The 24,232-nt window shown below is 36.5% G+C and overlaps 1 protein-coding gene across 4 annotated transcripts in view; it reads right to left on the bottom strand.

The window, feature by feature from the left end:
• Tenm3 (teneurin transmembrane protein 3) overlaps positions 1–24,232 on the bottom strand; it is a 654,883-nt gene that overhangs the window by 136,364 nt on the left and 494,287 nt on the right. For all 4 annotated transcript variants that reach the window (XM_029570439.1, XM_029570440.1, XM_029570441.1 and 1 more), the window contains 2 exons: positions 22,170–22,292; positions 6,972–7,186 (listed from right to left, as the gene is read on the bottom strand). In XM_029570439.1, the coding sequence (XP_029426299.1) occupies positions 6,972–7,186; positions 22,170–22,292 (338 nt within the window). The remainder of the gene's footprint in view (positions 1–6,971; positions 7,187–22,169; positions 22,293–24,232) is intronic.

Here is a 24,232-nt window from a genome sequence, read left to right as displayed (position 1 = left end):
ACTAGAGAATTTAACATGTAATATGATTGATAGCAATGGGATAACATTTTGTAAATAGAGATAACACGGTGAATTTAGAAGACACTGAGGGTGGGAATGACAAAAATGGACACAATCTGGACTGACTTAATTAACCCGGCAAAACCATGTGCTCTTGTGTCTTGTGATCTGGCTAATCTCATTTCCTAGGCAACTTCAAGTTTGTCCTCCACCCAAGAAAATAATGAATGAATGAGAGAATGTGGGCATACTTGAGAATTAACATATCAAAGGGCTGAAAGGTCAGTGTCCCATCTCCTCTGTACATAGTGAAAGATGGTGAGAAGGACAAATGACCTTGAATGAATGAGATGCTCTAGAACTAGGGGTGAAAAGCCTGACGGTCTGTTGAGATCAGAGTGGAGGCAAACTCGTATTGCTCCAAATGAAACTGGAGAAAACATTTTGAAAAAAAATTATGGGTGGGCCTGGACTTGGGACACAGTTCTAAGGAGGGCGTGACAGATAGATAGTTTCATCAGCACAGTTCCAGGAAACAGACCTTTCCAAGCAATAGGTCTAGGGGAACGAGTATCTTCTGAGTTTGGGCCACGCAATATAATTTTTTAAGAGTCCATATGTATAACTAAAGGCTACAAAACAAGCAACAATGCCAGATAGGGGATACCTTCTTTTGAGTTGTTGGCCAGGGTGGCCCAAGGGACTCCCAGATAGTAACCCAGCATAGAACTGGGAAAATGAACCGCAGACCCCAATTTTATCTAAAGGAATATTGACAACCGATTGCTGCTAGATGAGGAACAGCTGACCTTCCTAAAACAAAAACCTCTAAATAGGCTGACTAGATTCACCAGAAGGGCAAGTAGGGGGGAATGGCTGGGGGTGACGACATCACAGCGGACAGTAGAAGGGATAACAGAGTATAAGAGCTCTAGTCCGGGGAATGAAGCTATGGTAGGATGCCATATGGGAAGCTGCATCTTAGCTCTGGAAATTGTTATTGAATATGTCAATGCTGTTGTAATGAAATGCCTCTTCTAATCATCTGGTTATGAAACAAATAATTTAAAAAATAATAATAATTAGTAGATGTGAAAAGCATTACCATTGAAATCTACCCGATGACTTTATATCCATGCTCAGATGCCAAGGAGCTCAGAAAGTAACTGACTGTGACTAGTAATAATCAGATATAAAGAGATTAGAAACACATGTGCATCTTAGTGTCACTTGTATTAAAAATGAATTTTTCTGTATGAAACTTTTAATATTGAAATGGAGATCTTTTTTAAAGTTTAAAACCTCATTTAATTTTATGTCTTACAGGGCTTATACTGAGTATAATATTGTATAACTGTATTAATTCAACAGCAAACCTAAAAATATTATAGCTACTTTTGAAAGAGATGTATCTTTGCTCTGGAAACTGTTAACTCTGTGGGGCATTGCATGGACATGGTGTACCTACATGCACTGTAATGAAATGTTTCTTCTAAAAAAATAAAAATAAAAAAACAAAACAATGAAGTCATAAAAAAACCCTAAAATTAAAAGTCAGCATTTTATTTGTTTACGTAATTATAATGTTGGCATAGTAATACTGCAACTGAAAAGGCTTTCCAATATAGTTTTAAAAAACTTTTAGTTAATAGTTTCTTTAAAACTACAGTGATTCTATTTCTGTACACTCTTATCTGGTTTCATTTTGTTTCTGAGATGTGATTATGATAAAAGCTCACAAAAGTGTATAGATAAAGAGTTTATACATAAATCATCATGATTGTAGTACTACAAGTACAAGTCACTAATATTTCACTTTCTAACAGTCTTTAAACACAGTTCCATCAGAAGTTGTTAAAGGAAAAATTCTATTTTTTAAAAATATTTTATTTAATGAGTGTATGAGTGTATTGCCTACATGTATGTAAGTGTACCGGTGCCCTGCAATGCCCTTGGAGGTCAGAAGAGGGTGCTGGATTCCCTGGAACTGGAGTTATGGATGGTTGTTAGCTGTCATAGGGGTGCTGGGAATCCAACCTGGGTCCTCTGCCAGAGCATCCAGTGCTCTTAACTGCTGAGTCATCTCTCCAGCCCCCAATATAACTTTTATAACCTAATCAAATAAAAACAAAATTAGGGGTTGGAGACATGACTCAGCAATTATAAGCACTTGCTGCTCTTGCAGAAGACACAGGTTCCATATATTACCCACATACTAGTTGACATTTGTCTGAAACTCCAATTTCAGGGTCTCTGATGCCCTCTTATGGCCTCCATGGACACTAGGTACATGTGGTGCACATACAAACATGTAGGCAGACATTCATATATACACAAAAAAGTAAATCTTTTTTTTTCTGGACAAGGTCTCCTGTAGTCCCAGCTGACCTGGAACTCACTACGCAGACCAAGTTGGCCTCGATCCCACAGAGAGCCACGCCTGTGCCTCCTGAGTGATGGAATTAAAGGTGTACACCACCAGGCCTGACATTATAAAAAAAGTAAATCTTAAAAGAGGAGAATTTTTTTTAAAAAAATGAGAATTTAGAATATATAATTGAGGTTCTGACTTATTAAAATGTTTATTTAAATATAAAAGCATTTTGTTCTTTGGACAGTAACATGAAAATGTATGTTAACTTGATTAGCACTTGAAAACTTTTTCATTTTTCTTGCAAGTATGGAAATAATGACCTGTGCAGCTACTTGTATAAAGTTTACTGGAATTCTGTTCGCTAATGGTCAAAGGAGAATTAACTAAACAATTTTGAAGGATGTCTTCACTTCAAATAAGTCATTTCCACTTATCAGATCTAAATATTTTTAAACTTTATTTACTTATTTTTACTTTATGTGTATGAGTGTTATGCCTTCATGTATGTAAGCGCACCCATGTCTTTCAGTGCCCAAGGAGGACAGAAGAAGAGGGTTTCATATCCCTGGAACTGGAGTTATGGATGGTTGTTAGTCACCAAGTGGATGCTGGGATTCAAACCCAGGTCTTCTGCAAGAGCAGACAATGCTCTTAACCATGAGCCATCTCTCCAGCCCTCAGATCTAAATATTTATATTATCATGGAAAATCAAGAGAAAAAAGTTTCTTTTTATGGCCCAATACGTACAAGTAGTTTTGTTTCCTAACAACATATTCAGTAGCTGAAAAAGTAAAAGGGAAGGAATTCTGAATTTTAACTAGTCTTTCAAGTCCATCGTCAATCACTACTGCTACCATAGTGATCGCCATTTGCACCATTGTCACACAATGAGGTAAAGACAGGGTGTTGGGAGTGGTGGTGGTAGAAGTAGCTGATGGTTTTTAACCACCTACCAGTTCTAGGTTCTTTTGTAGAAGCATTTCACACATGACTTCAGAGAGCTATTCAAACACCTGAAAAAAAGTTCCCTACTTTATACTGCAATCAAATTATCTACCCAAAACAACAAAATCATATGGAATGGGACATATTTAGTAACCTTTGTTCTAGGGTATAAAGTGATTCCACATGAGCAAGACTGAGCTTTGCTTTACTCCTAAGATGGAGGTGTATATGGATTTTTTTTTGTGGTGAGGACTCTTAAGATCTTATGTTATTTTCAGCACAAAATTCTTTGAACTAGCTAACACTTCAGTCTCATTACTCTGGAAAGCTATCACAAGACAACACATGTCATGAAGATTTCATTAAATTGGAACTGTTTTAGCTTCCTTTAAGGGCAATTTTCTTATATTACCTAATTCTTATGCTATTACCTCGTATACATGCATGCACACATTTTAAAGTCCTCCTTAAAGTTGCTTTGAACTTCAATGTATTAACAAGATACTTTGTAAAATCAATAGAAGAAAAGGTTGGCTATGTTTGTTTTTAGTGGTTGACTATTTAATCAGCTATATAAAATGCAAATAGTCTTTTCCAGGTATCTAGGTAGTTTTACTTCTGAAAAGCTACGACTATCCATATGTTTAATTCAACTTCTGTCATTAAAGTGATGAGAACTCCGCATCAATGAATGCTGAACTGTGTCTTTAAATAAACTTTGTTTTTGCTTCTGGAGAGTCTTGGTATTAAGCCCCGACTAGCCTTGAACTCCCAATGTTCTTGCCTCAGCCTCTCAAGTGCTGGAATGATAGTTGTATACCACCATGTTCAGCATTTAAAATCTTTTTCCCCCAAGTTTTTGCTGGTGGGATAATCTTGCTGTATATCATTGGAGCACAGAGAAGGAAAACGTTTTAGAGACCATCTGACTCAATTCTCTCATTTTACCAATAGCAGCAGAAACTCAGTTTAAGTTACTTGTACAAGGTCACATACAACATAATTCAAGAAGTGGTAGGGGTATGTTTAGAACTCATGTTTATGCCTTCCATTCTAAAACAGTCTTCAGGCAAGTGCATTAATGTGTCATAGCATGGGAGCTGCAAAGCACTGAATTCTTTCCTTTAAGCTTCCAAGTGTCCAAGGAGAATGGATCAGGCATCAGGGAGAAGAAAGTAAATGGGTTCCCTGGAAACAATGAAACGGATGGTTTCATAAAGGGTCACAAAGGCTTTGACTTTCAAAACTCAAGTGACTGTTCTTAGTTGCTGTCCAATTTTAATTATTTCAGGTTGATTTATTGAATGTTCCCCAGAAACAGAGAAATGTTCAGTTTGGGCTCCTTTAGAGCATATTTCATGTTTAAACACTGAACTCAGAGATAGCTGTTTGCTCTGTTGATCTTGAACAAACCAGAGGAAGGAACTCTAATAACCAAAGCTTAAGAAAATGCATTACCTACATAAATACATACATTGTGGTAGAAAAGAAAAGTGGATATCATGTGTACTGTATTGAAATAATGGAACAATTATGAGAAATCCTGAAGTTGTACCTTTTATTTTCCTAATCTTACATGTAACCCCCTCCTCTTTCTTTCCTCCCTCCTTTCCTCTTTCCCTCTCTCCATCCTTCCCTCCTCCCTTCTTTTTCTTTTCTCTCTCTCTCTCTTTTGAGACAGGGTCTCACCCTGGCTGGTCTGGAACTCACCGAGATCCATCTGCCTCTGTGGCGATTAGAAGTGTGTGCTACCATGCCTGGCCTTGCTGTTTAGCCCCACTGGGCCTTGAACTCCTAACCTTGCCTCTTGCAAAAAGTCCACTATACATCCTTAAGCAAACTTTTAACATGCATAATATACACTTTTTGTCTGAAATTATTTTGGGGAAATTTAAAATTACACACATATTGTTGTGTTTAACTAAGAGGAGTATTACTTGAATTGGAAAGAAATAATTTAATTTCATACATTGTTTCAGTGGAGAAGTAGTTTTCCATATTTCACTGGACTATTAATGTAAGTACAATCTGTCTGTGGTAACTAGGTTCTATAGATTCACTTTCACTTCAAAAAAACCTTAAATCCTAGCTAGAGTCATGTGTAATATAACATAAACTGGAGTCAAAACTAAAGTTTAAAATTGGACATAAATAAATCACAGCAAGTTGCTGTCCATGGATCCAAAGCACTTACTTGGACAACACGGATATGAGAATTGAATACCCTGCAGCATATTATTCAACAATTCCATAGCCATAAAATCCACATATGTACACAAACCCAATCCACAGTGACACTAGGGAAAGCATGCTGAATATCTTACCTAGCCTTTCAAGATGTGAGTTATTAGTATTTGGCCAATTTATATTCTAGGATTATAGAAAATTAATTTCTTACAGAATTACATAATATGAAGTACAGATGAAAATTCTGTCTTTCTTTTATAAAAAATCAGCATGAAATCCTATGGAGAAACCAACTGATTATGAAATACGTTAAGCTCATCTAAGTATTAATTTTAATTAACCATCAACCACATTTTTGAAATTTCCCTACTTACCAGCATGATAGGTAAATCTTGGGAAAAGTCTACTTTCCAATTTTAGAGTAAGTAGTTCAGTTTCTCTCAGACATTATGTGACCTTTGTTTTCCCCTGGAGCTAGATATTGAAATCCAGAGTCTCCTGTACTATTCTCATCCCCTATAGGACCAATTTTAAATCACAAAACTAAAATTTCCAAATTACACACTGTGACTGAGTATTGTGGACTTTAATATTTTTTTTATTCCTTTGATGGTACAACGGAATGAACCAAGGGTATTAGGACTGCCTAGATTCTAGGCAAGTGTTCTACCATTGAGTAATAATATTCCTAATCCTTCATTTACTTATTTTTTTTGGTAAATTTTGTAATTTATGAGGAAGGGTCTCAGTAGGTTGTCAGGCTGGCTTTGAGCTTCTAATCTTTCTGCTCGGCTTTTGGAGTAGCTGTGGTTAAGGGCCTGGACAACCGTGTCTTGCTTGCCTGTGGAAATCTTGGTAGTGGTTCTCCAGCTGCAGCTGTTACTGTGCGGATATGATTTGAACTCATTAATCTGAGGCCCACACTAATGTTATCATGGTTGGCTTTCTATGAACATCCTTCTGTCTATCTGTCCCACTGTTCTTTGGTTCAGAATAATACTAGTTTGAATTGCAGAAGTTATAACCATCATGCTTAGGCTCATGTTTCCATGATCTATTCACTAAAAATAAATCTGACATAAATCTCAAAAAATGTTTTAACTGAATGAATACATTTAAGGTGAATATGTTATGCATCTGGTCTAAGAAAGGTAAAAACCCATTTGAAGTTACCATAGACTCTTGGAAATTTATAGTGTGTAAGATACCCAATGATGCTCAAAGTTCATTAAGTTGCTCACAAATTTTAGCAATTTTAACCAATTATTAGCAAAGCAAGTCAGGAAAAGAATGTTCTTCCTTCTACTGATTCAAACATCTCACACAAGCACAAGCTACATTCAAACTGCTATTTATTGCAAATGATCCATTCAGCAGTGACGACTTCACCAAAGAGCTCAATTTCTGAAACAGAAAATGCAAACTAGTAGTCTGTGTTTTACTGATGACAACACCTACTCTTACCTGAGTATGGGAAGGTGGTAAGCCTTTCCGGCCGTATACTCCGATCAATGCATCCTTCTGAAGGGAGATATTGAATTTAAGAAACTGCGGCTGATCAATAAAGAGCTGCGATCTCCAGAAGATCCCGGGGGGAACCTCTTGAATTGCTCTTCGGCCAATATCAAGTTCTCCAGAATCTATGGTGTTATTTTCTTGTGTAAATCCACCTAATTTTCCTGAATGTGAGAGACCCACCGATGAAGAACAAAAAATTAAAATAAGAGGTTTCTTTTCAAACCGGTATATTTCCCTCAGTGTTCGGACATTTGTTCTTCTTCTGACACACGAGATGCCCCCACGTTATTTTCATTTTAAAAACTTCTTTGTTAAATATTGCTTTCCTATTTCTGATTTAACATTTGTTAAGGTATTTAAGTCAAAATCCTTTGACTTCCCCCAAGGTACACTGATTACTGAAGTTGTTTACACATCTACAGTCTTCCTTGTTATTTGTCTTGTTATTTCTTGGGAGGGATTTAGTCTGGTAGTTTTCAGGTATTCTAACTATGCCGTAGTACTGCAGAGTGTGAATTAAAGCAGAACGGTTATGGAGATTTCCAAGCTAATCTGCAAGTGACCAACCTAGCCAACCAATGTTATTGATTCAGTGTAGTCCTCTTTAAGCCATATGCCAGAAACAAATGAAAGACTCAGGTATGTTACTGGAGGTGGAGAAGGGGTAGTGCGTAGTCGTCAAGACGCTGGGGAGAAGTCTTAATGAAGGCTGTCACTTCCTCTTTCTTGATCACTCTCAGTGAGCAAGCACACTATGCCCCCCCCCCCCCACTGACCTTCAATCCACAGGAACAAAAACCTTTGCTTCCTGAATCCCTGTCATCTCCCAGAACCACCAACTGGTTCTAGAAAACACATCTAAGATCTCTTTTTCGGTATGATATCCCCTTTACCTCTTAGCCAAGGTCCTTTCTTAGTTACTCTCCTAGTGATGGGAGAGGTTTTACAATTTGCTGCTCTTAGGCAGGCAGAAAAGGTCCGGGAAAGCTGAAGAAACAGAAGGCAAATTATCCTCTATCACATTCAACTGTTTAAAGTGATAAAAAAGTTGACTTACTGGTTTTTTTCCCCTTTTTTCATTAAATTGGATATAGCCTCCAGAGAACTTGTTAATTCAAAAATTTTAGAACTTAATCTCAAATCTGAGAATTATATCTTCTCCTAATGAGAGGAGAGACTTTCTATCTATGAGAAGTTGTTAATTTAATATTGCATTCTTTTTATTAAGTGTCTTCCAGGGATGTAGCACTGACACGGTAATAAGAAATACAACCCAAAGAGTAGTACCCTGCAAATTATTTACTTTAGCTTAAATAGCTTGTCATCACTGAGCTAAATGTATTGGTTAAGGAGATGGGATGTACAAATTGATAAACTAAGCGATAATCTAAAGATTCATGTGACTGAGGATCTGAGGAAGGCAATACCTCTATAGGCTGGACTCTGAGGGCAAGCAGGTCAAGCGTGAGGGCTCATCTTGGTTGTTAACTTGACTGGATCTGGAACAAACTAAAAGGCAAGCTTCTAGGCACACCTGTGATGGACTTTCTTGATCAGGTTATTTGAAGTGGGAAGACTCACTATAAATGTGGCCGGCACCTTCCCCTAGGAGTCTAGATAGAAAGAGCGTTGCTTTTACCTGCTTCCGTTTGCTCTCACTGGCCACTTCATCTACTCTATTGCTGCTGCCACCACTGCTACTCTTTCCCTGTCATCAATGTGGACTGAAGACCAGTGGCTCTCCAGGAATACTCCACAGTGTCAGACTGGGACTGCTGAGGCACCCAGACTCATGGACCAAGGAGCTACTGTGTTCTTGACCTGTTCAATGTGAATACAGCCATTGTTGGATCACCCAGACCATACTGTGCAAGGCAATCTAATAAATCTCCTTTTATTTTATTCATTCTATTGGCTCTGTTCCACTACAGAGCCTTGACTAACTCAACAAGATTTCTGAGTTTGGGAAAAATATTATTTTTTAAAATGTCCATGAAGATGGACATACATTCTGGTGATGGTGTGCAGAGACTGATGCATCTGGCTAAGAAAGAAGTTTTGGAGTACAGAAACCTGAGTTTAAATCCTGACCATGTCACTAGCTGAGGAACATTTAGAAAGAGACTGAAACCTCTGACATTAAACCTCAGCTGGAAAATAAGGATGCCAACATGACCACTGGACTAGTGTGACGATGACATGAGGTCTGAAAGCAACTGCTTAGGCCTCCAATGAATGAAAGACATTAATGAGTTTATCAAGACAGTAATCAGAGATAAAGTTGGAAAGGAAAATAGTATTCATTTGTAGAGAGTCTCAAATACTAAGTTAAAGAATAAGCTATTTATATATTTATGTGTTTGTCATTTTTTTGCATTTTGCACTTGCATTCTATCAATAAACATTATTACATCACTTTTCCAGAGGACGTATATATTTACTAAATCCTGCTACTATGTACACCATTTTTGGTATATTCTAAAAACAGGTATTTGCAGAAGTTATGAGCAAATGATATTGCAATGACAAAGGTACTTGTTCTTGTGTTTCTCTCTCCTTCCCTCCCTTTCCCTCTTCTTTCTCTTTTCCTCATTTTTTCTGTATCAAGAGAAACAGAATTCAAGATTACTGAGAAACATGACCCACAACCACAAATGGGTAAAGCAGACAGACACCCAGCTGATGGCACATAGGGTATGAAGCAAATCACAATAAATTCACTCACAGATAAATCCAAGGTTTGAGAGCAAGTGTATTTCTATTAAATGTTGCATTTTACCTGGACTACTGTATCCTACAGTGACAAATATACCATCAGCTGCAAAGGACAACTACTGCTAAATGGAGACCCATTAAAGGTTTTGTCCAGGTTAAAGGTAAAATGAAATCATTGCTTCAGGAACAGCAAAGTACAGTGGTAAAGAAAGCCTGGGAATAGAGACTGAATAGGATATAGTCACAATAGCTCAGGTATGAGGCAGAAGGGGGTTATACAAGGAAGCTTAATAAAACGCTATTATTTACAATTTTGTATCCTCTCTTCTTTCCCACTGTATCTAATCATGGCAGTCAACAACCCTTAAGCTGCAAGGTCTATTTTTCTTGAATCAGTTCAGTAATATAAAATGGTATAAGAAATAAAATTTCAAAATTGAGTTACAGTAATCACTGTAATTTTTTTATATATGAACTCTTAGGTTATAAATTATGCATCATTCATATAACATTATTTTATAATTCACCTTAGTGAAATTAGAATACACAATTAAATGAAAAGAGAAAAAAAATAATCTCACCACTCTGAGAATGTTTTGACTTCTTTTTATACAGATATCTCGATTTATTCAGTAATATTTTTAACTGCTTGAACTGTTGTTGTTCATCTAAGATGTTTCTACCCAGGAACCTATTTTTGCATACTTAATTTGGTTTTATTAAGAAGAGTAAGGGGCTAGGGAGACAAATTCTTCCCTAATAAGGTGAAGTTCTTCACTCTTTTCCCATATCATGCTGGATGAATTATTTAAATAAATAGAGTATGCCATTGTTGGATGAACAGTTCCAAGAGAAATTAGATGGGAACAGTTCTGAGAACAGATTGGGCTCACTCTTGGTTTAAATGACTCCAGAGTCAGACTTTTTTTTTGTGTTCAGGAACAGCCACATTGTAGCATCCACCACATCTCTCCATCTGTGTCCTTTGTGATGTCCTCTCTAATAATCAGGTAACCTAGTCTCCCCGAGTCCTGTGAGCCACTCTAGGAAATCAGTCAAACCAAGGGAGGGGAGGGCATTGTGGCAAGTCTGATTTGTAGTTGGCTGGATAAATATATAGGTTAAACAACCTGGGGTTCATGACTGTCATTTGAAATGGGGAGGAGCAGTCCTGGAGACTGAGCCTTGAACCTAAAGGATCAAACTCTATCTCCAGGTAGACAGTGTCAGAATTGACTAGAAGTAGAAGACATGGGGCTTGTATCATTTGCACAACTGTTTTGCAAGCCTGCTGGTTGGGAGAAGTCCTCACACGTATGGTGGTCATAGGGTTCTGTGCTGGAGCCAGAACATCACTAAGACTTGTCAACCAGAAAAGGGTTCGGTTTTAGGGAATTAATTTTTAGAACCTCAACAACTTCACTGCGTGTACTTTCCTCATAGCAGAAAGGCATACTTCTCATGCATCTAAAACCCAACATGATAGGCTATATTGTAGCATAAAATTTTTCTATGTTAAGCAAAGGCAAGCTCTAGGTTTTTTGGCTCATGATGCCTCTTTTATTCAAGACACAATAACCCAAAGCAAGTCTTGGTACCTTTCTCTGTCTTATAGTGGAGTTACAAAAGAGGGACTAAGGACTGTTGGCATAATAGGAAATCAGATATACCGACAAGGGAAGGCTACTATTTTGTGTAATGACCATGTGACTGCCTCGCAGTCATTGTCCAAGAATGCTTTTTAGCTACAGAAGAGTTTCATACTGATACAGAGAGAAGGCAAGGAATGCAAAATACTGCAATGTCTTTCTTTTTCCACTGTGCAGTTTATGAAAGGATATGAGCTTCACCTTTCTCTTGACTTAGAGCAGACACTCAGAACTGGAAAGTTATGACAAAATGAAGATTAACTATTTGAACTGAAAAAATACATCAGATTTTTTTTTCTGGCAGAGTAAATTTGATTTTAATGAATACTGGCTCTGTCAGTTAAATTATAGAGTAGATATTTCCCATAAATTAACTGAGCTAATGAGATGGATATATTTAAAGAATATAATGAGATGAAATCATTAATAATATTATAATAGCAAAGGTGAATTGAAATGGACAATAGATCTACTTTTCCACTTGATTCTGAATATGCCAGATGAAGCAAAATGCTGAGAAGTTAAAAAAAAGATACAGTTAATAGAATTTTGCTAAATCCTGGTAAAGGCTTTGTTGGTATGGTATACAGAATTAGCAAAGAACGGATTTTAAAAATTGTATAACAAATGTTTTTCAAAGAGGGTAGTTGCCCATTCTTTGCTTTCAATAAAACTGGAGACAAAGTCTGTTAGAAGTGCCACCTTGTAGATCAACACACTTTTTGTAAGCAGATCACAATTTGACTTTTGATGTTCCACTAATGATTTCAAAAGAACCAAATAGTTTCACTCTAAAAGAAATCCTTATATTCTTGCCCATTTATTTTATAGCAAGATTTCTCATGTTTATATTTCTAATAAAGAAAAACAGGAATAGAATTAATACATTTTTCTTTATTTTTTAATACTCACGAATGAATAAGCTATTTGAAAAAGGTGAAAGATTTATATAATCTGAAGAGAAACCAGAGTGTATGTATAAGCTATTTGAAACAGTACTTACTCATGTCAACAAGAGTTATTTCCAATACCTATTTCCTTTTATGTTTCATAATTACCAAAACATTGAACACATTTGTAACTAGGTCATATTCAGTTGAGTATTTACAAGTAGTAAGTATACCCATAATTTAATACAGAGGAAAAGAGATTTTAAAAAGAACCTATCATATGATCTTGGGAAATTAAAAAAAATCTCAAATTTGTATAGATAGTTTGTTTAAGGGGCGAGCACAAGATACTCTGAAGATCTTTTATCTTTCTAGATTTGCTCATGAAATATAAATCTTGTTTCAAGTGCTCATTAACTTCTATTTGTTTCAAATTATTTTGCTATATGTTACGAATTAAAATCTTAGGATGCGGCTTTAAAAGGTTGATGATGCAGTCCCAGCCTTTCATTATGATCACAATGAGCAGTGTAGGTATGAAGGATATTACATATCTTTCTCCACAAAAATGGCAGCTTAGATAAGTGTACTGTTTTTGCCTAGGCTGCTCATCTGAGTATCAGAGTAAGATTTGAGTTTTGTAAGGGGACTTTATAAAACTGTCCTGTCGTTTTTTGAGTCATAGTACATCTTTAATTTGGCCAAGTCTATATACTATTTTTGGTAGTATTTCTCCAAATGTTTTTGTATTAATTGTAAGCATATACCTGGAAGTCAGCAAGTGGCTGACACTATTTGACAAATCTGTAAATACTTGCATAGAACTTTCCTTCAGATGCCCCCATGTCTCTTAGAGAAAAGCCTGGAAACAGAAGTCTTTCATCTTGTCCTGAATTCCAGAAAACTCTGGCTTCACAGGAAATAAAAGGAAGGCCAGTTCTAGGGCTTTTTCATGCCCCTCACTGAGATCATTACCTCTGTGAACCCTGAGAGCCTGAACCTGGGATTGATCATAGGAAATACAAGGTTGTGTGCAAGGTGTGTAAAGAGGCAAAGAAGGAAAAATGGAGGAAACACAGAGCCCCTTGCAGTACTCTAACTCAAAGCTTGCAGGCTGCAATTCAAACCAATTAAAGCCTTCACAGTAAGAATGAGATGTCCCAAGCCTTCGAATCAACAGGGTACCATCTTGAAGAATTTTTTCAAAACATCCTGGCATGCCTGAATGTGGGAGCGCTAATAGCTGTCTTTTTACCTGCTGTGATTTTTTTTTTCCATTTGTGAACAGTCTTAATGCCTTAAAACACAGTTGTCAGGGTGTGTAAAAACATAAAGAGACCATGTACACAAAGCTATTGCTCCTCGTCTTATTGGTTACCCAGCTTATGTGAAAATGCATCAGTAAAAAGATGTTTTAAAGAAAACCTTTAAAAAATACTTTGATCTCTGAGAAATATTTCATAGATGAGTTTATCAATAAGAACAAAATAGAGTATTCATAATCATGCTGTTAATTAAGAAGTTTGGCATGTTATACCATCAGCAAACCACCGAAAGTTATAAAATAGTAAACATTTCCTTACACATATTATGAGTTTGCTGTCTGCAAAGGATACGAGCAAACCAGGCTATAGTGATTAAAATGGAAAGCAGAAAAAAAAAACCCCAAGTGTCAAAGTGTAACTACTACTGTTAAGGAGGGTGAATACTATCATCTTGGGTCCCATAGAGGCACTAATAATTAAGATGACAAGAAGCAAAGTTTAGCCCTTATGTAAAATCAATACTCCACACTCCAATTCTAGGCTCTAACCTTGGGTTCATATCCTGACTCTGAAGATCTGCTGGTTAATGTATCTTTTTATAAACAACCACATGCCATAACTTAGCATTGTGGATACAGAGTGTTATTTTATGAGCTATGCAGAATAACACACAGTACTTTGTACACATAGTTTAATGGACAAAATCAATATGGCATCTAATTAAGGAACTATTACACATCACAATAATGCAAATACTATAAACAATATTGAATAACGCTTGAGGCTCTTGTAGCCCATTAGTCCTGTTTCTTCATTGGGCTGAAAATCACTAACCTTCTATAAAATGTAATTTCTGAAGCTGTCTCATATTTGAGAAAACTCATACACAAATTTAAGAGCAATTGTAATTTTTAGACCCACCTATGAGATATACTCCTCACCATATCTATCTTTATAGAGAGGATTAATCTACCCTCAGTGTTGGTGGCACCATCTCAAGTGGGGAGACCAGATGGAATAAAGGAGCAAAATGAGAAAGTCAGAAAGAAGACAGCTAACATGTCCTCCAACCAGGCACCAAAATAAATCTTTCTACCCCAGTGTTGTTTATGTCAGGTATTTTTGTCATAGTGACAGCAGGTGCTGATACACTAACCAACACTTATGGTTTTTCATTTTAGTCCTAGATTATTCAAATTAGCCATTCATCTCATTGCCTCTTCCAATAAAGCAGGTGTTGCGATGTCCAGACCTGTACCCTCTACTCTTTCTATTGCAATTTTCTGCTTGATTTCTCACTTGTCTAGCAATTCACAGCAAAAAGTGCGTGTGACAGTCTTAGGTACTCCCTTCTCCTGCCAACTGGCATTTTGCCCAGAGTTGTGCTCAGGGCATACCATATAACACATGTGCAACAAATCTAAAATGAAAGAATATAGTGCATTCAAAGGAAGATTAAGAATAAGATTATTTTCATAAAATCCAGTCATACAAGTAACTAAAAACTTAAATAATACTGCTTGAGAGGACATTACTGATGCTAATTTCAGGACAATATTTTGGGTTTGAGACAGGATCTCACTGTGTTGCTTTGGGTAGCCTGGAACTCACACAGATCTGCCAGCATCTGCATCCCAAGTGCATTTTGGATTGGTATCCTATATGCATTATCTAATTTAAACCATACTACGACTCCGTATACAAAAAGGTAGTTAGAGAAGGTCAGTGAGTGAAGCTACAGAGCTTCAATTATCAACTACTATACCATACAAATATTTGCAATGCACATACTTTATAAGTAAGACGGTGTGTTGGCCTGTTACATACGTTACACGTCATTTTCATTTATTCAACCAACAAATAGTCTTAAAGACGTTTGGCCAGTTACTCCAGGCTAATAACTATGCTAAGAGCTTGGGCTTGAGCAGCAGGAAAATAATAATCTTTGCTCTACATTTTAGCAAAGAAGGCATATTAAATAGTGAATAACAGTATTTTTTCAGGCATGTATTATGTACTATACATAATTTATAGTATTTAGGTACTCAGAATTACCTTATGAAGTAAATACTATGAGTTCCCTTATTTTCTGAGAAAATGTAGAGACAAAGAAATTATGTCCTAAGTAATACAAGCATTAATGACTAAAAGTTGGATAGGAAGCCTGGAGGTTGGTTTGCAGAGTGCACCGCTTTTATCTCTCTGCTATATTGTTTCTATATTATAGTACAGTGTGATGAACAGTCAGGCTGTGGAGAGACTTGTAAGTCACCTAAAGGCATGTGGCTAGAATCTAGGTCATTGAAGGGGGTCAGATGAGGTATTGTCATCATAAATTTCTGTGTGAAGAATTGATGGGCAAAAGTAGAGACAACATAGGCTGTAATCCAGTGAAAAATGATAGGCTTCAAAAGATATAGTGTTAGAATCATCATGACTTGTTGCTTGGTTAAACAGAAGAGGCGAGGGAGTAGGATTCAGATACAACTCCTGAACGTCTGGACCAGATAACTAGTCAATAACAATGTTATTTCCTGATATAGAAATCTCTGAAAGAGAGGCAAATTTGGAAAGATATTATGGAAACTGTGTTTTTCAAAGACAGTCATAGCAATAGTTCCTATCCCACATGCCCCTGTACAATGTGTCCTACCACATACTTAAGAAAACTTAATTCCCCTCACTGTGAAGTTGGTTTGATCTTAGATGAAACATTTTTGTAGGGTTGGGATTGAACTAGGATCTTATACAGGTTCAGCAAAAAGTTTGTCACTAAGCTAACATCCCCAGTTTGGTTATTTGACTTTCTGATGAAAGTGACATCCTAGAATATGTGGTATCCGATCAGAAGAAGTCTTAGAAGCCTTGTGGCTTGTATAAGCTTCTGAGAATGCTCTCTCTTGAGAGTGCTATTTAGAACCAGCCACTGCATTCTGAGAAACCTAAATCCCATGGACAGCTATGTTCAAGATGGTCCTCCCTATAGCCACAGTGTATTTGAGCATAAATCAACATACAACATCAGCTGCTAGCAAGGTGAGTGTGCAATCTTGGATTTGTAGCTCAGTGGAAGCTTTGGATAGTCTCACACATCTGGGAATAACTTCATGAGAGGCCACAGCAAAAACACAAGAACTTCCCAAGCAATTGGTAAAGCGAGGAGAGATGAAAAATTGTTTCTGTAAGCTAGTGAATTTTGGTATGGTTTGTTATATAGTGCTAGATAACTAAAGTAGACCATGTGCTCAGTTTTAGACACTTGGAATTTGAAATGTTAAGAAAACAGCTGGAGGTGCTCCAAAGAGACATAGGAAGATTTTATATAGTTGATGTCTAGGTCTAAGGAAAGCAATACAGGCTGTACTTATTGACTTAGGAGTCTAGAATACATAGAATGTAACTAAGGACAAGAGTGAAAGAGACCCAGAGTAATTAAATTTTCAAAGATCAGGGCTCTGAGAAATAGTCATGCTTAGGGATCAGGTAAGGGAGGTGAGCTCACTATCAAATAGATGTTGCTATGGAAAAAGGAAGAAAGACATGGTCAATGTGGTATCAAACATGCTATGAGAGAATATTTCAATAGAATTAAAAGTAGATCAACTTTTAAATGATACAATATGAACTCATATATAAGAAAAGGCCAAGAAAACCCACTAGTTCTATTGACATGCAGTGGATGACCTGGAAGCCATTATATGTCAATGAGTGGTGGTGAGAGAGGACAGTCATATGAAAGGAATACCGCAGAAGCAAGACTGTAATAGGATACCCAGAAGGCAAGATTAGACTCATGGAACCTACACACTATGTTTAAGAATCTGTCTAGAAGAGAATGATAGGGTAGAGCCAGAGGAGGAGGAAATGGTAAAGGGATTTTATTTTCCCTGAAATGCAAGAGATATTGGAATGTTTATGTGATGATTGAATGATGTTGGTATAGTATATAGATTTTAAAGATGTAGAGTAGGATAAAAAATAACTTTGAATATGGGAGGCGGTAAAAGGAGAGATTCACAAACATAGAGAATGACAGTTAATATTGATTATTTTTGAATAGAGGGGGACAGTAAAAGGAGAGATTCACAAACAGAGAACGACAGTTAATATTGATTATTTTTGAATAGAGGGGGACAGTAAAAGGAGAGATTCACAAACAGAGAATGACAGTTACTTTTGATTATGAATTGACAGGATCTAGAATCACCTAGGAGATACATCTCTGGGCACATCTGTTACTGTGTTTGTAGATCAGGTTAACTAAAGTGGGAATAACCACCCTAAATATGGGCAGCAATGGGTTGATGTCCTTGGCTGAAAAAAAGGAGGAAGCAGGCAGAGCATCAGCATTCAACTCTCTTTGCTTGACTACAGATGCGATATGACCACTGCCTCACAGTCCACCACACTTTCCCTTTCAATGTGAACTTTACCATCAAATGGTAAGTCAAAACAAACACTTCGTTCCTTGATTTTGTCAGGTATTTTGTCCTAACAATCAGAAAAGTAACTACTATATGTAGGAATGGAGATTTGTTTACAGGACGGTAAGAAAACTCCTTATGAAGTTTTCTACTTTTCTGTTTAATAGGATGCAAGATGGAATTTTGAGCAGAGTAGGATGGTTAAAAATAATTGTTGAAGTGTATGGAGGATGGAATGCTGTAAGGCTCTAAGGAAAATCTAGTAGGGAGCCAGACCGTTTAGGTTGGTAAGCCAAGAGGTAAGTGGTATAATTCCCTCTTTACATGTAAAGAAATCAAGGCTCAAAGAGGTTAAATAACTAGTTATAAAGTAAATAAGTGAAGGAGCTAGCATTTAAGTATAGGCCTGTGCAATTCTTTCCAGTATATTAGGCTAAATGAATTCTTGGTCCAGGGGAATAATTTTAGTTTCTAGAAAGAAGCTATTTGAGCTCCAAACTTTAATCTTACCTGTTTATTCCCTTTGTCCATTTCTATTAATCTTGTTTGAACCCTGCTCTTCTGTTATCTTATCTCTAAACTTTTCAGTCAAAGAATGTCTCAGGAATACTCAGTAAAGGATCATGCCATGTGATGTGGATTCTTCTTTTAGCTATTCATGAACCAGAAGCTTTGGTACAGCATTAAAGGTTAGCAGGAAAGGTTCAGAGTCATGAGCACAGTGACTTTGTTTCTTAAAATTATAGTTGCGAAATAAGTATAAACTAGGACTGCATAAATAAGAGGACTGCATTTACAGGCTGTGAAGTAATTTTCTCATTATGCTTGGCACAGTTAATTCTCCTAGTGAGCTTTTGTGCAGAGTTCTCAGGCTTTCTCTAGAGCTATAGTCTCATGTGATCTGCTTCTCTGGACAGAGCTCTTTTTAAAAGAACAGATTTTAGGTACCTCTATTCTTGCAGATAAGAGTCTCCTCCTACCCCACCAAGCAATGATTATTCAAAGAACTAAATGCTAAGAACCTTCACTTGAGAAAGAAGAATCTTTACAATATGGGAGGTGGGGGTTGGGCTATTTGAAAAAGAATAGACAAGTGACTTATTTATGTCACATTTTATGAAAGGTCTGAGCCAAGCCCGACAGTTTTCTTTTCTTGAACAGAAATTTTCATACTACCCTAGTCCACTTGGCAGCTGGAGGGCCAGTTCTCTAGTGTTCTTAACTGATGTTGGGGGTGAGGGCTGTTAACCATCCATTTTGTGGGACATTTCTTCATACAAATTGGAAGAAGTTACTCTGGATAAACTTATATACAGTTACTCTAATGGCACATATTAACTATGTATATGATCAGAAAAGTAGTTTTGAAACTTTAGTTCTTTATAGATTATAAAACTATTTTAGTTTTTGTCTTTTTGAGACAGGGTCTCCCTGTAGCCCCAGCTGTCCTGGAACTCACTATGTAGACCAGGCTGGCCTTGAACTCATAGATATCCGCCTGCCTCTGCCTCCCGAGTGCTGGGTGGGATTAAAGGCATGCACCACCATGCCTGGCTATAAAACTATTTTAACAGGTTGTAATTGACATTTGTTGGGGGAAGTTTAATGAAACACAATAGAAAATACTAGAGTGTATTTCTCAATATAAGAACAAGTATTAATATGAGAATCTTTTCACATGATATGAAAACATTGGTATGAGCAGGTATTTCTTATTGCTGTTTTAGTCAATAGTTTTAGAAGTAACTATTTTAGAGGATTCTGACTCCATAGAGATCTCTCAAACTACATTGGAATGATGTTCTTCTAGCACTCCGGAGCTGATATGTTCCTAGGTAGTCTGTTCCAGGGCTACTCTAAATTTTCTTGTAAATCTAAATAATTACTCTTTTTGCTCAAGGTGCCAAAGTAAATAGGTAAGGAGCTTGGATTTTAACATATACTTATATGAGTCTAGAGATGATGATGTGAGTAAATATATTCCCTGGAAAAAAGAACAAAAAAACACACCAGGAACCAGCACTGAGCTTTCGGTGGGTATCGCTGAACAGAGCTTTCTCAGTACTGTGCATTTTGGGTACCATGAAATTAGTTAGCTATGCTGTTTTCATATTAATAACGTTATGATGCTGTATTATCCACACTAAGCATTGATTTCTTTAATATAATTTTGTTTGGTTTGTAAAAATGATCTCTGTGATTAATAAGCATCATTTGGCTACTGTCATGGTAATCATCCAGTTTAAGATAGTCTGTTTCAATCAAAACAAGCAAAAAATATTCTTAGTTTCTGTGTAGTTACTTGATCTGTTTACAGTGTTATCAATGTGTAAAAACAAACAGGAGTAAAACTAATTAAATTTTATTATATGAGGGCCAGAGAGATGGCTCAGTGGTTAAGAGTACTGGTTGCTCTTGCAGAAGTACTGGGTTTGAATCCTAGCACCCACATAGCAGCTAACTACTGTTGTAACTCTAGTTCCAGGGGATCTGGTGCCTTCTTCTGCCCTCCATGGGCATTGTACAATACAGGGGTGTTTACATACATGAATGCAATACATGCATACACATAAAATAAAATAAAAATAATAAATTAAAAAGGTTTATTATAGGGGCTGGAGAGATGGCTCAGTGGTTAAAAGCACTGACTGCTCTTGCGGAGGACCCGGGTTCTATTCCCAGCACCCACATGGCAGCTATGAACCGTTCTTAACTCCAGTTCCAGGGGAATCCAAAGCCCTCTCTTTACCTCTATGGCATTGCATGACACAGGTGCACTCACATACATGAAGGCACTATACTCATACACATAAAAGACGTAAAAATGTTTATTATATGAAACTTGTTACTTGCAGTTTCAATTGTGAAAACTCCTTGCCATTAACCCATTGTGTAGTGACTGCCCTATGGTCAGTCACCTGTGGTGACGTCAGGTACCAGATTATAGTTCTTTATATAAAAGGCTTCATAGCTTCCTTACTATGAAGGGGAGTATTAATTGGTGTGGTAAAAAAATCTAATGTTTCATAAAATTCCTTGGTCTCCTTAAAGAGGAAGGGACATGTCATAAAGTATTATTGTTAAAATAATTTGTGTTAGGAAGCCAGGCGTGGTGGCACACACCTTTAATCTCAGCACTCAGGAGGCAAAGGCAGGTGGCTATCCATGAGATTGAGGCTAGCCACATCTACACAGGGAGTTCCAGGTCCGCTGAGGCTATAGGGTAACTCTGTCGCAACAGCTGTCCACCCCCGCCCCCCCAAAAGAGATGAGAGGGCAACGGCTGAAAACATGTTACAAACTGCAGCCTGACAGTAGATGAATGCATGAACCAGAACAGGTTACTAAAGAGGTACCAGCTTTTCCTAGTCTTGCAGAGAAACTAGTCAATGAGATGAACATCACTGAAGGTAAAGTGTAATATGAAATCACTAGAGAAGAACTAGAGGAAGAAGAGCTAAGGAAATTCTTACAGCAAAAGATTTATCACATGACACAAAGATATTTCTGTCAGCATGCTTTGAGATAAAGAATATCAGCATGCTCTGCAAAATGTCAGAGGAGACCAACAGCCAGATGTGAACATGTATGCAATAAATAATACAGTGCTATATACAACATAAATATGTGTATGCATGCATATATTTGGGGGGTTTTATTTTGGAAAAATGAAATGCAGCATTCTCTTACCATGTAAATTCCATTTTTAATTCAGAGGAAATTGATTTAAAAGTCTCAAAGTACAAAATCTTAAAGGTTTAGAGAAAGGGCAATGAGGGAAGGTCAATAATTCTTTAATGCAGTTTATATTTAAAAGCTTTTATAGTAAGATTAATATAGTATTCCAACTCCACATAGAAGTCCAATGAAGAAAACTCAGTGTACCTACGATACCATAAGAGATGACATAACTTTAATCCATTTGTAGATAAAACTTAATACACACTTGCAAGTCGAGAAGGGAAGAACTGAACCATCAGCTCCCAGAAGGCAGAAAATTATATTATTCCTGTAATAAGAGTGTGAATTTCAACTTTCCAAGTAAATTAATAAAACTGCTATGATAGAAAAATACAGATGATATCTGTCATTTTTAAACCATTCTTCTTTCCCACATACACTGAATGTGACTGTGGTTAGAAACAAGTTTACAGAAAAGGATGTTAAAAGAAAACACAAGACACATAATTCTTTCTCTTACCACTGTCGCCAGAAGGTAATGATACAGTGTTTGTTGGCATGGTGTCAGAATTCACTTTTCCATTCTCAAATGTGTCATTTTCAGTCTGCTGTAACTGCCAGTTGAGGCCAAATAGATGCATTGCTGGGGGGGAAGAATACAAGTTGTTTAAAGGTCTGCTGCATTTAGCTCCAAAAGCAAATGCTAAGCATGTTTATAATGACAGTCATATGTAAAGTTAAAATTTCCATTTTCTGAAATAACAAGGATAATTGTGCAATACAAATTATAAAACAGAATTCCTGAAACACATGCAATTTATGTAGCAATGCCATGCAAGATGGCAATGTTTCAATTATGATTTAATATTATTAGGTTAATTGGTACCAGGAAAGTCTTAAGAGTGCATCATTATTTGCTCTTTGCGTTCCATGTTTCAACCTCCTTTAAGTAATCTGTAGAATGCTGTGAAACAGCATTTGCCAAGTCGGCTTGACCGCAGGTCACTGGCAGTTATCATGCTTGGTTTCCGCGGCTATGTGTTCTCCAGAAACATGATGCTTTCAATTTGGATTATGGTAAAAAGCTAAAACTTGCTTCATTGATGAACTTGTTGGTATATGAAATGGTCAGAGTAGATTTAAATGAATAAAAACAAGTGGAACACCATAAATTTGGATGACTATATTTTGAATTTATGGCATATGATTTAGTAATGGCACTGATCAAACAATATGCACATGATAAGTAATTTTATGTAAGTTTCTGATACGGGCATGGCAATAATTTTATAAATTTATGTCATACATTTATTAAAATTTTGTTTATTAGTGTTCCTTATTTAAAATATTTAGAAAACCTAATGAGAATATAACTATTAATTTATAAATGCGCTATGAGTTAAAGTTTAATATATTACTTTTCTTAATTTATCTAGAATATTTAAAAGAATATGTCACTGGCATATTAACCATTAACAATTACTAAACATTCATCTGTGCTCCACATAATATAGTTTAGAGGTTATTTCCTCAGGAAGGCTATATATTCATAGGGAAACCCAATGTTGGTCACATCAGGAAAAGAGATTTTTTTTTACATTATTTTGCTCATGCATATTGAAATTTACCAGCAAGATGGAGAAAGACACAAGTGTTTTCAAAAGTCATCTCAGAGGCAGTGTGACAGTTACTCTTGACAAAGACTTGTTATTAGATACTTAAATAATGTAGTAACAAAATAGTAAATTTATACCAGGGTAAAGAGCAGTGGCTTTGGGTATACTTAGATTTCTGCTCAATACTTTTCAAAAGTAATCTCAGAGGCAGTGTGACAATCACTCATGACAAAGAGTTATTAGATACTCCATGTAGTAACAACAACAAAACTAATAAATTTATATGAGGTTAAAAAGCAGTGGCTTTGGGTATACTTATATTTTTTTGCTCAATCCTTAGTCTAGTATTTATACCTTGATAAATTAATGATAAACATTAGGTTTACTTGAAAAAAATGTAGAGAGAAGGCAAGCAGGCAAAAAGCGAAAAGTTCCCTTCTGCCATGGCCTTTTATAAGGGCTGCCATCAAAAGGCAACACCAGCGTTTAGGGTTTAGCTTCAAGTAATCCAATCAAGAAAGTCTGTCTCATTTCAGTTCATTCTAGATCCAGTCAAATTGACAACCAAGATTAGCCATTGCAGATAATAATCATTGATTGATTGTAATTCTTAAAAAAAAAATGTAGCATGCCTAGGTTATTTAATTGATGTGAAAATTCTAGACAGTATATGATGTATAGCTGGTGCTCAGCAGGACGCTTCTTACTCTACAGGTATTTCACTTACTTATTCTAGATTCCAGATTGCCAAAGTATTGGAGCCATCTGACCAAACTACGGCACTATCTCAGTGAGTGTTCCTTTTAATTACAAAGCGCCCAACTCAATGTAAAATATCACTTCATTTAAAATCTACAAAAACACTTTGCAGGCAATATGGAGGAAGTAGAAATAAACTGAAGTTATTGTTATTGCTAGTAGTTGCACTTTTGAATTAGGAGTAATCAACATTTCTCTCTCTCTCTCT

Source organism: Nannospalax galili, unplaced genomic scaffold (assembly GCF_000622305.1).
Source record: "Nannospalax galili isolate Female #2095 unplaced genomic scaffold, S.galili_v1.0 scaffold461, whole genome shotgun sequence".
Classification (NCBI taxonomy): Eukaryota; Metazoa; Chordata; class Mammalia; order Rodentia; family Spalacidae; genus Nannospalax; species Nannospalax galili.
This window is presented reverse-complemented; position numbering and strand designations above follow the sequence as displayed.